This window comes from Mirounga angustirostris, unplaced genomic scaffold (genome assembly GCF_029215605.1).
Source record: "Mirounga angustirostris isolate CCGP_5_RB_7025 unplaced genomic scaffold, mMirAng1.0.hap1 SCAF_5, whole genome shotgun sequence".
Classification (NCBI taxonomy): Eukaryota; Metazoa; Chordata; class Mammalia; order Carnivora; family Phocidae; genus Mirounga; species Mirounga angustirostris.
This window is the reverse complement of record NW_026991713.1, coordinates 142,890,700-142,904,964: the sequence shown is the minus strand read 5'-3', so window position 1 is coordinate 142,904,964 and position 14,265 is coordinate 142,890,700. Positions and strand designations below refer to the sequence as shown.

General features: G+C 50.2%; 1 protein-coding gene across 3 annotated transcripts in view; it reads left to right on the top strand.

Annotated features, from left to right (window-relative positions):
* Positions 1–9,401, top strand: part of SRL (sarcalumenin) — a 38,227-nt gene extending 28,826 nt beyond the window's left edge. For all 3 annotated transcript variants that reach the window (XM_064592462.1, XM_064592463.1, XM_064592464.1), the window contains 4 exons: positions 678–773; positions 3,732–3,848; positions 4,778–5,011; positions 6,165–9,401. In XM_064592462.1, coding sequence (XP_064448532.1) covers positions 678–773; positions 3,732–3,848; positions 4,778–5,011; positions 6,165–6,976 — 1,259 coding nt within the window. In that variant the 3' untranslated portion in view covers positions 6,977–9,401. The remainder of the gene's footprint in view (positions 1–677; positions 774–3,731; positions 3,849–4,777; positions 5,012–6,164) is intronic.
* Positions 9,402–14,265: the final 4,864 nt, after the last annotated feature.

Below are 14,265 nucleotides of genomic sequence, written 5' to 3'. Positions count from 1 at the left end.
CAGTGTCCAAGGCCTGGATGGGGGCTCTGGATTGGCAGGGAGGAGGAGAGGTGATCCAAGCAGAGGGAACAGGGCCAGGGTCGAGGACAAATCCCAGTACTGCCGCCGGGGGCCAGGTACCAGCCTTCATGCCGTGGCCAGGGAGGTTTGCTAATGAGAGTTCATCCCATCTGCTTTGGTTTTTACAGTTTATAAAGCCCTTTTATTCCTGGCACTTCATCCTCAGAATAACCCAAGGCTTTCAGTGGGGCTCATGTCTCCTCTTCATTGAGGAGCTAGCTGGAGCTCGGAGCAGCCTCGGGTTTGCACGGGTCTCATGGGGCGCACAGCTAGAGGGGAGCAGTGAGAAGGTCGGGTCTAGACAGCCTGGCTTGGGGCCCCAGTTCCTCCTTCTGGGCCTCACACCCTGCAGGCTCCCTGCCTCACCCTGGGAGTTGCTTCTCCCTGGAGGGAGAAGAGGATCAGGTTTAAAAAAAAAAAAATAGTGCAGGAGGTTTTGAGGGTGGGAGGGAATGCCTTTTGGTTAACGATTTCTGAGGGTTGGAATGTGGACCAGGTCCCTCCAGGAATGCTAATGTATGGCCGTAGAGTGAGGCTGCCAGCTGAGGGGAGGGGTCCTGCAGAGTGAGCCTGGACCCTCTCCTTCACCCTCTCCCTTCACCCTTCTCTGCCCCCAGCGGTGCTGCAGCGGCTTCGAAAGATCTACCACTCATCCATCAAGCCCCTGGAGCAGTCTTACAAATACAACGAGCTACGGCAGCACGAGATCACAGGTACCCTCGTGGCTGATGCTGTTTGCTTAGAGCCCCTCCCCTGTCCCTCTTGAGCTGTGTGAGTGGTGGGCGTGAGGACACGTGGAGCTGAGCTCTCCTAGATCCCGCCTGGAGGCCTCGGTCCCCGGATCATCCTTCCCCTGCAAGGGTACCCATATCTGCACAGGGTTTGGTGGAGACCACGTTGTTTGCGTGCGCTCATGCTTCAGTAGCACAGTCATGGTTTCCCAGTTTCCATCCCTCCTGTGCTGAACAGCCCCCCAGGGCCCCTGACTGCGAAGAAGTCATGTGTCAAGTTCCCTAATTTGCCCGGAATCCTTTTTTTTTTTCCTCCTTATCACTTCTTCAGTTGGCTTTCCTTGGGTCTGGATTCATTATCAGAATAATAAAAACAAGGGATACTTGTTGCCAAAAAGAAATCAAATAGTGGAAAACAGTACGGATTGAAAAATAAAAATCCCTCTCTTGATTTTCAGCGTCTCCCCTTCCACTTCAGGGACTCCCTCTGTTACAGTGTCCTGCAAATACTTCCAGACATTTGCTCTGTGCCTGTGAGCAAACACAGGCACGTCCCTCTCTGTTTGCGTTTTGCCCGATGGTATCACAGCGCATGGTTGTGGGTGCGCAGCCGTGCTTTGCTCTTTCTGAGCCTCTGAACGCACCACTCTAGGTAGTCATTGTCCAGCTGACGGATGATCGGGCATTTGCCACGTTCAGTTCCAAAAACATTCCAAACGCGACTCTGATTGCTAGGTATTTTCGTGCAGATCCATTTGTAGGACACATGTTTCCGAGTGCAACAATGGAGTTAAGCATTTTCGTAGTTGTTGCCAAGTCGCCTTAGGTCGGACCAGTTTGTGGCCACGATAATGGTCTGTGAGAGTCTTGTTCCCCCGCAGCCGTGCCCTTTTCCCGAGCTGCTCCTCTCCGAAAACTTTCATGGTGGTGTCTGGGTGAATGGTGAGTGGCGTTACACATCTCTCTCTCTGTGAACTGGGGGTTTCTGTATTCTCTCATGTGATGCTCTCAATGGCTCTAAAGTGGGTAGGGTGTTTAGGCTAGCCATTATTCCCGCTTCACAGAACAGGGCCCTCACGCGAAGACACCAGGGATTCGCAGCCTCCCTGTGTCTCACCTGTGGCCTCCTGCACATGGCAGTAGCGCCCCCTGCTGCAGACAGCTGAAACAGCAGTCCCCAGAGAGCCCGTTTCTGGTTGGTTTCTGGTTCGTCTCTGCTGGAGCTGGAAGGTCCAGTTCCCCTCATGTCTCCCAGGCCTGGGCCAAAGACATTCTCTGTAGCATCTCTGTGGTTGTAACTGGGGATTCCTGCCACCCTCTCCGACTGCCTATCCCTTCCTGTCCTCAAGCCAGGGGCTGACATCCAGAGATGCCAGCAACTCATCGTGTGTGTTTTCCGGCAGGGAGGAATGGGGCGGGGCCGTGGTATCAATTTCAGGCAATTATATATGGCCTGCCATTTATGAGACACCGTCTTGGTCTTCTGGGACTAAGTTTCACCTTCGAGAAAGAAAACCAGCACCTCAAGAAGCAAGGTGCAGAACAAGAAGAATACTGTACTCCTCTTTGGAGAAAAAAGATGGGGAATGTGATATCTGCTCCTATTGCTTGGATTGCATGCATTAAAATGCCTGAAAGAATACGTAGTGGGTGTTATGGCCTAAGCGGATTGGGGACAGGGGTGGGAGACTTTCACTCTATACCTTTTTATACTTCTGATTTTTGAACCAAGAAATTAAATACATCAAAATGGAAAAAAAGAGTGTCTACTGTCAGGGCCTATGTGCCGGGCTCAGGGAGACAAAGAGGTTGAAGAACTTGAGGTGTACGTGACACTGGGTTGGCCCCTGTGCCATGGCTCAGAGACGAGTTGCAAGAACAGACGCCTGCGAGTCAGCAGCCAGTGGTCTCATCCCCCCCGTCCCCCGGCCCCCAGTTTTGAAAGCAATGGAGGATTCTGCTTTCCCTTCTTAGGGACCCCAACTGGTGTGGCCCAGGCAGGGTGCTCTTCCTGACATTGGACACAGGGCCCAGAAACCCAAGAACTACCTAGTCAGTGCTTGGTCCTGGGACCTGGCAAATAGGTCATGGTCTCTGGAGGCTAATTTGAGACTGGCCCGGAGCCCAGGGTCAGGCTGAGCCTGGGGTAGGATGTCAGGGGGCCCCCATCCAGGATGTCTAAGATTGTGTGAGCCTCTTTCATGTCTTTTTTTTTTTTTTTTTCTGTTCCCGATCCAGATAGCAGAGGGTTTGTTTGTCTTTTTTTAGGATTTTTTTAAAAGAGATTTTATTTATTTATTTTACAGAGAGACAGAGAGAGAGCACAAGCAGGGAGAGCTGCAGGCAGAGGGAGAGAGAGAAAAAGGCGTCCTGCTGAGCAGGGAGCCCAATGTGGGGCTTGATCCCAGGACCCTGAGATCACAACCTGAGCTGAAGGCAGATGCTCAACTGACTGAGCCACCCAGGCGCCCCTTAAGACTTTATTTTTAAGTAGTCTCTACATCCAATGTGGGGCTTGAACTCACGACCCCAAGATCAAGAGTTACACGCTCTACTGATGGAGCCAGCCAGGCGCCCCCAGGTAGCAGAGTTTTAACCTCTTCCCCTGTGGTAGTTCCCTTCTCCCCTTCTTATGAACCGTCCCCCAGATGCAAACCAGGAGGCCTCACCCACAGTGAGCTCTGAGTTGGTGTGTTTGTTGATGTCACTTACCTCCTTCTGGTGCCCGTGTGCCAAGGATCTGTGTAAGGCCAAAATCACGTCTCCTGGTATCTTTTAACTAGATGATCACACACTGTGCCACGGACTGCCACACCCTGCCCGGTCTGGTGTAGAATTCTATAACTCCGTCAGATGGGCGCGGGATGTGGCGGGAAGCACTGGGTCACTCCTGTATAAACTTTGTCAGTCACTTCCATGTCTAATTCCTGCTGCCTGCAGATGGGGAGATTACTTCCAAGCCCATGGTGCTGTTCCTCGGACCATGGAGCGTTGGCAAATCCACCATGATAAACTACCTCCTCGGGTTGGAAGACACTCGCTACCAGCTCTATACAGGTAATAGTGGGATTCTCTTGCCTGTGTGTTGGCATGTCACTGTCCTATGTGAAGGCATGATGAAACAGTCATGTGTGTCTTCAATAGAATGATGAGAATTACAAGAAATCAGCAGCTACAATCCGTGTTCACAGGAGCATTTCTCACAAGGGCCAAGAGGTGGAAACCACCCAAACATCCATGGATGGATGAATGGATAAACAAAAGGGTCTATCCGTACGATAGAGTATGGAATATTATTCAGTCTTAAGAAGGAATGCATTTCTTTTTTTTTTTTTTTTTTAAGATTTTATTTATTTGACAGAGAGACAGGGAGAGAGGGAACACAAGCAGGGGGAGTGGAAGAGGGAGAAGCAGGCCTCCCGTGGAGCAGGGAGCCCAATGCGGGGCTCGATCCCAGGACCCTGGGATCATGACCTGAGCCGAAGGCAGACGCTTAACGCCTGAGCCACCTAGGCGCCCCAAGAAGGAATGCATTTCTGAAACATGCTACAACATGCATGAATCTTGAAGACACTATACTGAAATAAGTCAAACACAAAAGGACAGATATCTTACGATTCCACTTACGAGGTGCCTAGAGTCATCCAATCCATAGAGACAGAGTAGAGGAGAGATTACCGGGGGCTGGGAAGGGGGAATGAGTGGGGACAGTTTCAGTTTGGGAGATAGATGGTGGTGAGGACTGCACAATGGTGTGAATGTGCTTAATGCCACTGAATTGTACACCCAAAAATGGTTAAAACTGTCAATTTTGTGACATATATTTTACAATTAAAAGAAGAAAGAAGACACTAGCTTAGCAAGCAGGGTATCCAGTTCTTGGGGTAAGTCTGCCCTGAAACCCCTGGTTTACCCACTTACCTTGTAGTAGGGTCTCTGTCGCAGAGGTGACCATGTCCCGACTGACCTCGTGCCCATGTGTGCAGGTGCTGAGCCCACCACCTCTGAGTTCACTGTTCTCATGCACGGACCCAAGCTGAAAACCATCGAGGGTATCGTCATGGCTGCCGACAGTGCCCGGTCCTTCTCACCCCTCGAGAAATTTGGCCAGAATTTCCTAGAGAAGCTGATTGGCATCGAGGTTCCCCACAAACTTCTGGAGCGAGTCACTTTCGTGGATACACCAGGCATCATTGAGAACCGCAAGCAGCAAGAAAGAGGTAGTTGAGCAGTTGTATCTGAACAGCTTGAGCTGTGTCTTAGAAGACCATTCGACAGGGGGTGGTAAGCAGACTGGGGAGAGGAAAGGTGGCCAGCATTGTCCAAGATGAATTGGATCCCTGTCCATGTGTACTTGACCTCTGGTTAACTTGGGTTCTGGTTTGAACCTGACCTCGAACTCTTCCTGGTCCAGTGTCTGCTTGACCAGGCCTGCTTGACCAGAAGCCTGTATTAGACTTCCCAGCATTCTCTTCTAGTGGGAGAGGAGTGCCACTTTGGGCCCAGCAGACACGTGGTTATGACAGAGGCCAGTGAGTATCACCATGACACAGGGCTGTCTGCAGAGATGAGTCATCACAGGGCATTTGTAGGACTATAGGCCCAGATGGTGGATCTCACTTTATGGTTATAACTCTCATTTTGGTTTCCTTACTATTTTACTACTAGTAATAATATTGTCACTAATAATTACAATAGTAAATTAACCTTTATTCTTCTATTATGCATCAGATAATTGTATGCATTACTGGTTGATTGTTGTAGAAAATTTTCAAGACAGGTATTCCTAGTCTCCTCATTTTGGAAATAAGTGGAAGGAATTAAAATATGTCGAGCACCTACTGTGTGAGAGGCAATTTAATTACGTGCTTTCCTTATAGCAACATCATAATCTTTATATCAACCTAGGTATTATTGTTTTTCTTGTCATTTTGTAGCTAAGATGGTACAGCTTGGAACTGGGCTGGCCAGTGGCAGAACCCAAATTCCAGTCTGGGTCTTGGGCCAGCTCCACATTGCTTCCCCCTAAATAGCATATCCTCTCTTTCATATTCTTCTAATTCCCTGACTTCAGCCCTTCAATGTCTTTGCCACTGTCCCATATCTTTTTAGACAGTAGAAAGATCTCCATTTTGAAAAAGTATTTTACTTTCCTGGAGCCTTGGGTTCCATAGATTAAAACAAGGATTGGGCTGTTCTTGGCTGAAGGCTGACAAGGCGCAGGAGATACAATTAATTCTTTTAGTCTTTGGAAGCCCAGAAAATCCCTACTGCCTTTATTCCCTTCAACCCAGGCAATGGTTTGGTTCTGGAAGGGGGCACGAGGGGCTTAGGGTGAGCCTGCTCAGCTTGACTTCTTGCTCCCCCCCCAAGGTTACCCCTTCAATGATGTGTGCCAGTGGTTCATCGACAGAGCGGACCTCATCTTTGTCGTCTTTGACCCAACCAAGTTGGACGTGGGTCTGGAGCTGGAGATGCTCTTCCGCCAGCTGAAGGGACGCGAGTCCCAGATAAGGATCATCCTGAACAAGGCCGACAACCTGGCAACGCAGATGCTCATGCGGGTCTATGGGGCCCTCTTCTGGAGCTTGGCCCCGCTCATCAATGTCACAGAGCCCCCGAGGGTTTACGTCAGCTCCTTCTGGCCACAAGACTACAGGCCCGATACACACTGGGACCTGTTTCTCAAGGAAGAGATCTCTCTCCTGGAAGACCTGAACCAGGTGATCGAGAACAGGTTGGAGAACAAGATCGCCTTCATCCGCCAGCATGCCATCCGGGTCCGCATTCACGCCCTCCTGGTCGACCGCTATCTGCAGACTTATAAGGACAAAATGACCTTTTTCAGTGATGGAGAGCTGGTCTTTAAGGACATTGTGGAAGACCCCGACAAATTCTACATCTTCAAGACCATCCTGGCAAAGACCAACGTCAGCAAGTTTGACCTTCCCAACCGCGAGGCCTACAAGGACTTCTTTGGCATCAACCCCATCTCCAGTTTCAAGCTGCTGTCTCAGCAGTGCTCCTATATGGGGGGCTGCTTCCTGGAGAAGATTGAGCGGGCCATCACGCAGGAGCTCCCCGGCCTCCTGGGAAGCCTTGGGCTAGGGAAGAATCCAGGTGCTCTCAACTGTGACAAAACAGGGTGTGGCGAAACCCCAAAGAATCGCTATAAGAAACACTAGGTCGTTGTGTCGCTGTTCTGGGGTTCCTGTTGGTGGATGAGCTTGTGTCCTCTCTGAGAAGTCCTGGTTTATTAACCCTTTGAGCCACACTGGCAAGAATCTTTACACGCCGGAGATTTGGGAGTTAATTGAGGCCAGTGGTGGGGGAGGGTGCGGGTCAAGGGAGGCCAGAGGAAACTGTGAATTATAGTGTGCTCGTCTTGTTGCTTCAGTGGGGGCCTGACTGAGGCAGGTCAGCCCTGCCTGCTTTTCCTGGGTCCTATCGCAAAGGGACAGAGAGCAGCTAAATTCTAGCGTATACTGAACTTATACTGAGGTGATGAGCATCCAGCTGAAAGCAGCTGAAATTCCTTTTTCGCCCTCTAAGCTGGGAAAATAGGGAAGACTTGATTTCTGTAGGGCTGCTCACGTCCTTCGTGGCTTCCTCCCATGCAGTCTCCTGCTGGTCCTCCAGCCCTCGCCTGCTCCTCGCTTGGGTTGACTTCAACAGGGGACAGTCTCTTGGGTCAGAATCCACCTGGGTTTCGAGCCTACCCCCAGGCCCTCCTCCCTGCTTCCTCTCGGGGCGGGGGAACGGTTTAGGATACCAGAACGCTAAGAGAGAACAGGAGTCCCCCAGACTAGGAGACAGAGCTGCCTCCCCCCTGCCATTTCTCCGATGTAGTCTTCTAAGCCGGCTGGGAAGCTCGGTCCCTTTCTCGGTCCCTTTCTCGGCCCCAAGAGGAGGCTGAGTGTTCCATGCATTCAGGTAATTGACTTCTTGGAAGTGACTTCAGTGAAACTACCAGAAGGGCTCAGAGGGTTAATTGGTTTGCAGTGTGTCTTTGTCTATTGCATGTCTTGGAAAACTCAGACCCCAAAGGCATTGGGTTTCAGAAGGGATGATGGAAACCTTGCTCCTTTTCATGAGGGTATTCTCTGGGCAGCCCATCTCCCCCAGATGAGGAGGAGGCGGTTTCCAAACCTTCTCTGCAGAGACGCTCTGCGGAAGGGTCGTACCCTCCTGGTTTTCATGCCATGGCTTCCCCTTTCTTCTCCATTCACTGATGTGCCAATACTCAAAACTCAGAGTGATTTCCCATGAGTCAGAACCAGTGCCAGCCACTCGGTGTGGGTGGCAACCAAGGCTTCACATTCGGTTTTCCACCTGAACTTGACACTGATTCGCACCAAACATACCACAGGGCAGCCAGGGCCTTCAAATACGGACGGGTGTGAATATGCGTGTACTGCCTTGTCCAAGAGAGCTGAGGAAGACAGCAGAGGCCAGCGGGCACGGAGAAAGGATGCTCTGTGAGGGGCCTGCCTGGCTGCTGGGCAACCCCGGAGGGCAGTGGGGGATGGAGGGAAGGAGCCTTTTGACGAAAAGTAGGTGGGTTGAACAGTTCGTGCAAATCCAGGAGACCTGGGCCAGGGCTGCCCGGAGTGGCACCTGCGGCCTCGTGAGCCAGCCTCACTTGGGAGCGAGCCATCTGGGGGGCTTCACCATGAGGCCTGGGTCAGGACCCACCAGCACCAGGGAGTCACCTTGGACCAGAAGGAAAGCGTAGATGAAGGCAGATGGGAGGCACTCTGAGGACGAGATCATGGAAGCAAATTGCTGATCAATCAGATTAGGTCCCCATGGAGAATTTGGAATTCCTGCTTCCCAGAATGATTAGCACTCGGGTGCATGCTGCAGCAGGACCTGGAACCTCCCACAAGAAATCCAGAGGCCCCAAAGCCTCCAGGATATTGTTTCTAAGGACAGAGCCAAGCAGAGCACCAGGGGCCTGTTGGGGCATCCAAGGAGCCTGGTGACCAGGGCCTGACGAGCTGCTTTCCTTCTCATTAAAAACCAGCCCTTGCCTCACCTCCCCATCACATCCCCTCTCACCTTGCTCCTTAATGTTCCCAATGTCCTCGAGCATATCAGGTTTTCTCCGTGCAGTGGGGCCGTACAAAGTACAGAACTGTTATAGCAGCCGATGCCCCCGTCGCTTTGGGGGAAGCAAGTGCAAGGAGGCCCATACATTCATACAGGATCTTTGTTTTCGTGGGGCTGGGGCCGACATTATCATTGTGATCTTTTCTCCCTTTCTTGTTCCATCCATTTGCCTTTTCTTACTCGTTCCTCTGCTCTCTCAACCTGCCTTTTCTCTAAATGGCCCATAGGCTGGTCAGCGGGTCTGCCTAGGCTTTCAGTGCTGTTTGGGCCCCCGCTCTGTGGATGTGGATTTCAAGCAGAATTCTGACTCTTTGGGGAGGAGGGAGATTGGGACCTGGGGGTAAATTTAGGATCCAGAGATTCCCCCCAAGAGGAGTTATCTGTAAGTATTTGTGCCTGAACAGTTGCTGTTTCTCTCCAAAGTGGAAAGTTTCCAGTGTTCTTGCCGTTCTGATTTCATCAGGGAGGAAATCTCAATAAAGTTCAATTTCTCTGTGACACCGCATGCTTTCTCATGGTCTCTGGCCAGCCTAATCCCTTCCTCTTCCTTTTATCTAGTAGTAGACTGATTTTTATTAAGACTTGTTTTTCTTTTCTTTTTTTTTATTTATTTATTCATGAGAGATAGAGAGAGAGGCAGAGGGAGAAGCAGGCTCCCCGCGGAGCAGGGAGCCCGATGCGGGACTCGATCCCAGGACTCTGGGATCATGACCTGAGCTGAAGGCAGACGCTTAACCGACTGAGCACCCAGGCGTCCCAAGACTTGTTTTTCAAGCAGTTTCAGGTCCACAGCAAAACAGAGAGGGAGGTAGAGGTTTCCCACACACCCCCTGCCACCACGATGCACAGCCTCCCCCACTCGCAACATCCCCGGTGGAGTGGAACATGTGTTCCAACTGATGAGCCGATGTGGACATGCCAGAGTCACCCAGAGTCCATATGTTAGGGTTTGTTCCTGGTGGTGTGCATTCTGTGTGTTTCGACAAATGTATCATGATGTGTCCATCCTTATAGAATATACGGGTATTTCCACTGCCCTAAAAATCCTCTGCACTCCACCTGTTCATCCCTCCCATCTCTTCCCAACCCCGAGGGCTACTTTCTAAGTTTCTTAGGGCTAGATTGACAATACACGAATTGCCCACTTGTGTTTTAGACACCCCCGTGCCTTCTTCGCTAGACCCTTCCTGCTTCCAGCCCCCCAGTGTCAAAGATGACCTTGAAACCCGGGCTTCCCATTGTAGGATGGGAAACGAAGACATGCTCTCTCCTCAGCCCCTGGCTGTCATTCTCCCTGGTGTCTATGGCACTAGCCCGTTCATAGGAACTATGGAAGCTTCTGTCCCCAAGACTCTGAGAGGCAGACGCCGCTACGTCCATGTCCTCAACTACGCCACTGCCCACTTGGTAGCTGAAGATTCTGGGGAGGGAGCTGGAGGGTCTGTCCTGAATGTAAGGACGGTGCCTCCCCTTGGCTTCTGTTGAAAGTGGCGCTCTCCACAGAAGGACCCCGGGCTTCCTCCTTGTACTTGTTTTTAATTAATCCTTACCCTGTCCTTGACTCCCCGAGCAGAGCTCCTTTACTTTGAAATGGAGGACTTCACACTGATTCAGAGCGTGTTTGCAAAGGAAGGACCTGGGCCCTGGGGAGTCGGTGGGAGATTGGAAATATACGGGGGTGTGAGAGTGAACAACATGCCATCGTGAGGGGGTCAGCACAGGGAGGATGCGGAATTGGTGGCCACCTGCTCTGGGTTTCCTAAGTCGGGAGAGGCTGATCTCAGGGTGGGATGAGTAGGGCAGTGTGGCTCATTGCCTCCCTCTCCCTTGCCCTCCTCCTGATTCGGGGGTCCACAGTCCACAGTCAGCAACGTAGTAGCCTGACCCAGCTCACACCACTGCTGCCCTCCCCCAGGTCAGCTCTCCCGCCCATGACAGCAACCAGTGTTTTCCTATGACTGGGAGAAATACGGAGCGTTTTCCTGGAAAACAGAAGGTAGGTGAGGTCTGTTTTGAAGATAAACATCACACACCAGAACTTGCCAGCATGTTCAAAATTGTGCTATTTCACAAGCCTTGTACCCTACTGACACCTTTACATTGTCTGCCATGAGGACAGCCAGATGCCATGGAGAAAGCAAAATCAAAGACCATTCTAAACCTAGCCAGGTGATCTAAGGGGCCTGAACGGAACGAGTGTCTTCACAGGGGTGTGTATGTATGTGAATATGTGGGGGTTACCTGTGGTTATATGTACAAGGGGCGTGCAAATGCCTGCATGGAAAATTGGCATGTGTGTGGAAACCAGTGTATATGTGAGTGTTTGTGGCCAAAAGATCTCTGAGTATGTAGCACGGTGACCAGCATGGAGGACTCTACCTCCGTGCCATCAGAATGAATGAAAGAGTAAGGGGGTTGGGGGGGAGTAAAGAAGGTGTCTGTGTACTGTATGTTGTGTGTAGAGGGTCCTTGGGGGGGGTGGGTGTGGCTGTGAAGAAGTAATTGTATGAATGACATGTGGATGACAGATTATGGGAGCATTGGGCATAGGCAGGTGTGTGCATGGGGAGAGCCAGATGCCCTACCCAGGGGGGAGACCCAGGAAGACCCAGCCATAGGAGGACACCTCTGAGGCCCTGGCTTTGCAGTCGTAGGCCGCCCCCCAACCCAACCCCTCAGCAAACTGAGGGGAAGTCGGAGCCTTCAAAAACTCACAAGCACTGGCAACATTTCGTGCCGATTCTACTGTCTGTGACATTTGGCTCAAGCTTTTCCCAGTCTAGGGAAACCTTGATGGCAATAAAAAAGCATCAGAAAAACAAGAAAATGAGAGTAGAGACACGAATTTGCCTGTAGCAAAGGTGTATCCCACAGGTTCTGAGGTATTATTCCCTGTACCAAAGGTTAAAAAAATAACATGCATAAATGAGCATTTTCTGTGAGTGCTTGCCTTGTGGAGCATGTTCTCTGTTTCCGCATCATTTCACTGGGGGAAGAAAACCAACTTCTAGGGTCCCCCTTTTGCCAGGAACTGGGCTAGAGACCAATAGACATTCCCACAGTTATATTTGATATGATGAGGTAATTCTAACAGCCATATGCCAGGCCACATGATAGGTGCTTTATGTGTATTATGTCGTGTAATGCTCACATCGCCCCACAGGTAGGGAGCTGTCTCACACGGAAAAGACCAGAGACCCCGGAGTCGGACTGCTTGGGCTTCGTCCTGGGCTCCAGCACTTACTGGCTGGGCAGCTCCAGGCAAATGACACAGCTGTGTGCTTCAGAATCCTCAGCCATGAAATGGAGACCCGAAGAGCCCCTCTCTCTGCGGGGCTGAGGTGAGGATGAGATCACTTAAAGCAAGCAGTGTGCGAGAAGTGGTACGCAGCCCACAGCAAGCATTCCATGCATGTTATTATTATTCATATTTTACTGATGAGGAGACTGATGGTCAGAGCGGTGCGGAGGCAGCATGTGGAGGTGGGAGGGCCAAAATTCCATCTGAGCCTGACTCACGCTACGGCAGGCGAGGTTACTTGCCCAGGGTCACATCTGGTGACACTGGTCTTTCCGATCCCAGGGCCTTTCCCTCCTCTTCAGAAACTGACAAAAATGCAGAATTGCCTGATTTTTTTAATGGTCCGTCAGCACCTTGAACCTTGATGGTAACGAAATTTTAAAACACACGTAATTTGCATTTGAAAATTTATTTATTTAAAAGATTTTATTTATTTGAGGGAGAGAGAGCTTGAGAGATCACGAGCAGGGGGGAGGGGTAGAGGGAGAAGCAGACTCCCCGCTGAGCAGGGAGCCCGAAGCTAAGCGGAGCTCCATCCCAGGACCCTGGGATCATGACCTGAGCCAAAGGCAGATGCTTAAGCAACTGAACCACCCAGGTGCCTGCATTAGAAAATTTGTTAAGGTGGGGCATCTGGCTGGTTCAATCCGTAGAGCATGCAACTCTTGATCTCAGGGTTTTAAGTTCAAGCCCCATGTTGGGTGTAGAGATTACTTAAAAAAATAAAATCTTAGGGGTGTCTGAATGGCTCAGTCAGTTAAGCATCTGCCTTCTGCTCAGGTCATGATCTCTGGGTCCTGGGATAGAGCCCCGTGTTGGGCTCCCTGCTCAGTGGGGAGTCCGCTTCTCCCTCTTCCTCTGCCATTCCCCCTGCTTGTGCACTTTCTCTCTGTCAAATAAATAAAATCTTTTAAAAAAAAGAAACCAAAATATATTTTTTAATTTTTTTAAAGATTTTATTTATTTATTTGAGAGAATGAGTGAGAGGCAGAGGGAGAAGCAGACTCCCCACTGAGCAGGGAGCCTGGTGCGGGGCTCAATCCCAGAACCCTGAGATCATGACCTGAGCCAAAGTCAGACACAACCCACTGAGCCACCCAGGCGCCCCTAAACCATCTTAAAAGAAAATTTATTAAGGATTATTTCCTGAACAACAACAAAAAAGAAAAAAATAATAAACCCAAATCCTTAACTCCATTTCACATTTGATCTTCACTCTGATCGTATTATAAATTAGATGGGGCAGGCATATTTATTATCCTTAAATCCAAATCTAGCGTGGGGAAGCTGCGTCTCCAGAGAAGTTAAGTCCAAGTTTACCCAGCTAAATAAAACATGACAAACCAAACTAAAGGGCTAATTTTCTACGCATCCCACTGTCCCTTCTACTACATTCAATCACATTGATTTGTGTTAACCTGGAGCCTAGAGCAATTGGGACACTACATTTTTCTGACACATGAAAAAGAGTGATTTTGTATTTGTGATGAGTGCAAAATTATTTGTTGGTTATATATCCATATTCTCCAAACTTCTGAAAATTTTTCCCACCAAAACTTCAAAAGATTTGGAATTTACACGTTTGTTCAGGCATAATATCTGTCCTGGGGGGCTAACCATCCAGTTAGGGACACAAGGCATGGAACTGGAATGACCAGGCAGATCCTGGGGAATGACAAGGCCACATGTCCCAATCATAATACAAGACACATGGTCGGACAAATGATTTTCTTTCTCACTTGTAAATGTAATTATTTGAAAAGTTCTACCCATGCACACAGACTATTTAAACATTTAACAGATTACCTTTGGGGAGGAGAATCCCTTTACCTAATAACATCAGGACTCTCCTGGGAATACTGGGACACCCTGGGGGTTCCAAGCTTAGAAAGGGAGTGGAATTCTAGCTCCACTCTAAAGGACGGGCGGGTTTGGAAGGGCAGGGACCAGGGGGACGGATCCTGGGGAAAGACCAAGGACCCGAACTCAGAAAGGAAGACATCTGTGTATGGCCAGTGAGGAGTCAAGCTGAGATGAGATGGGTTAGGGAAACCTGGCCCT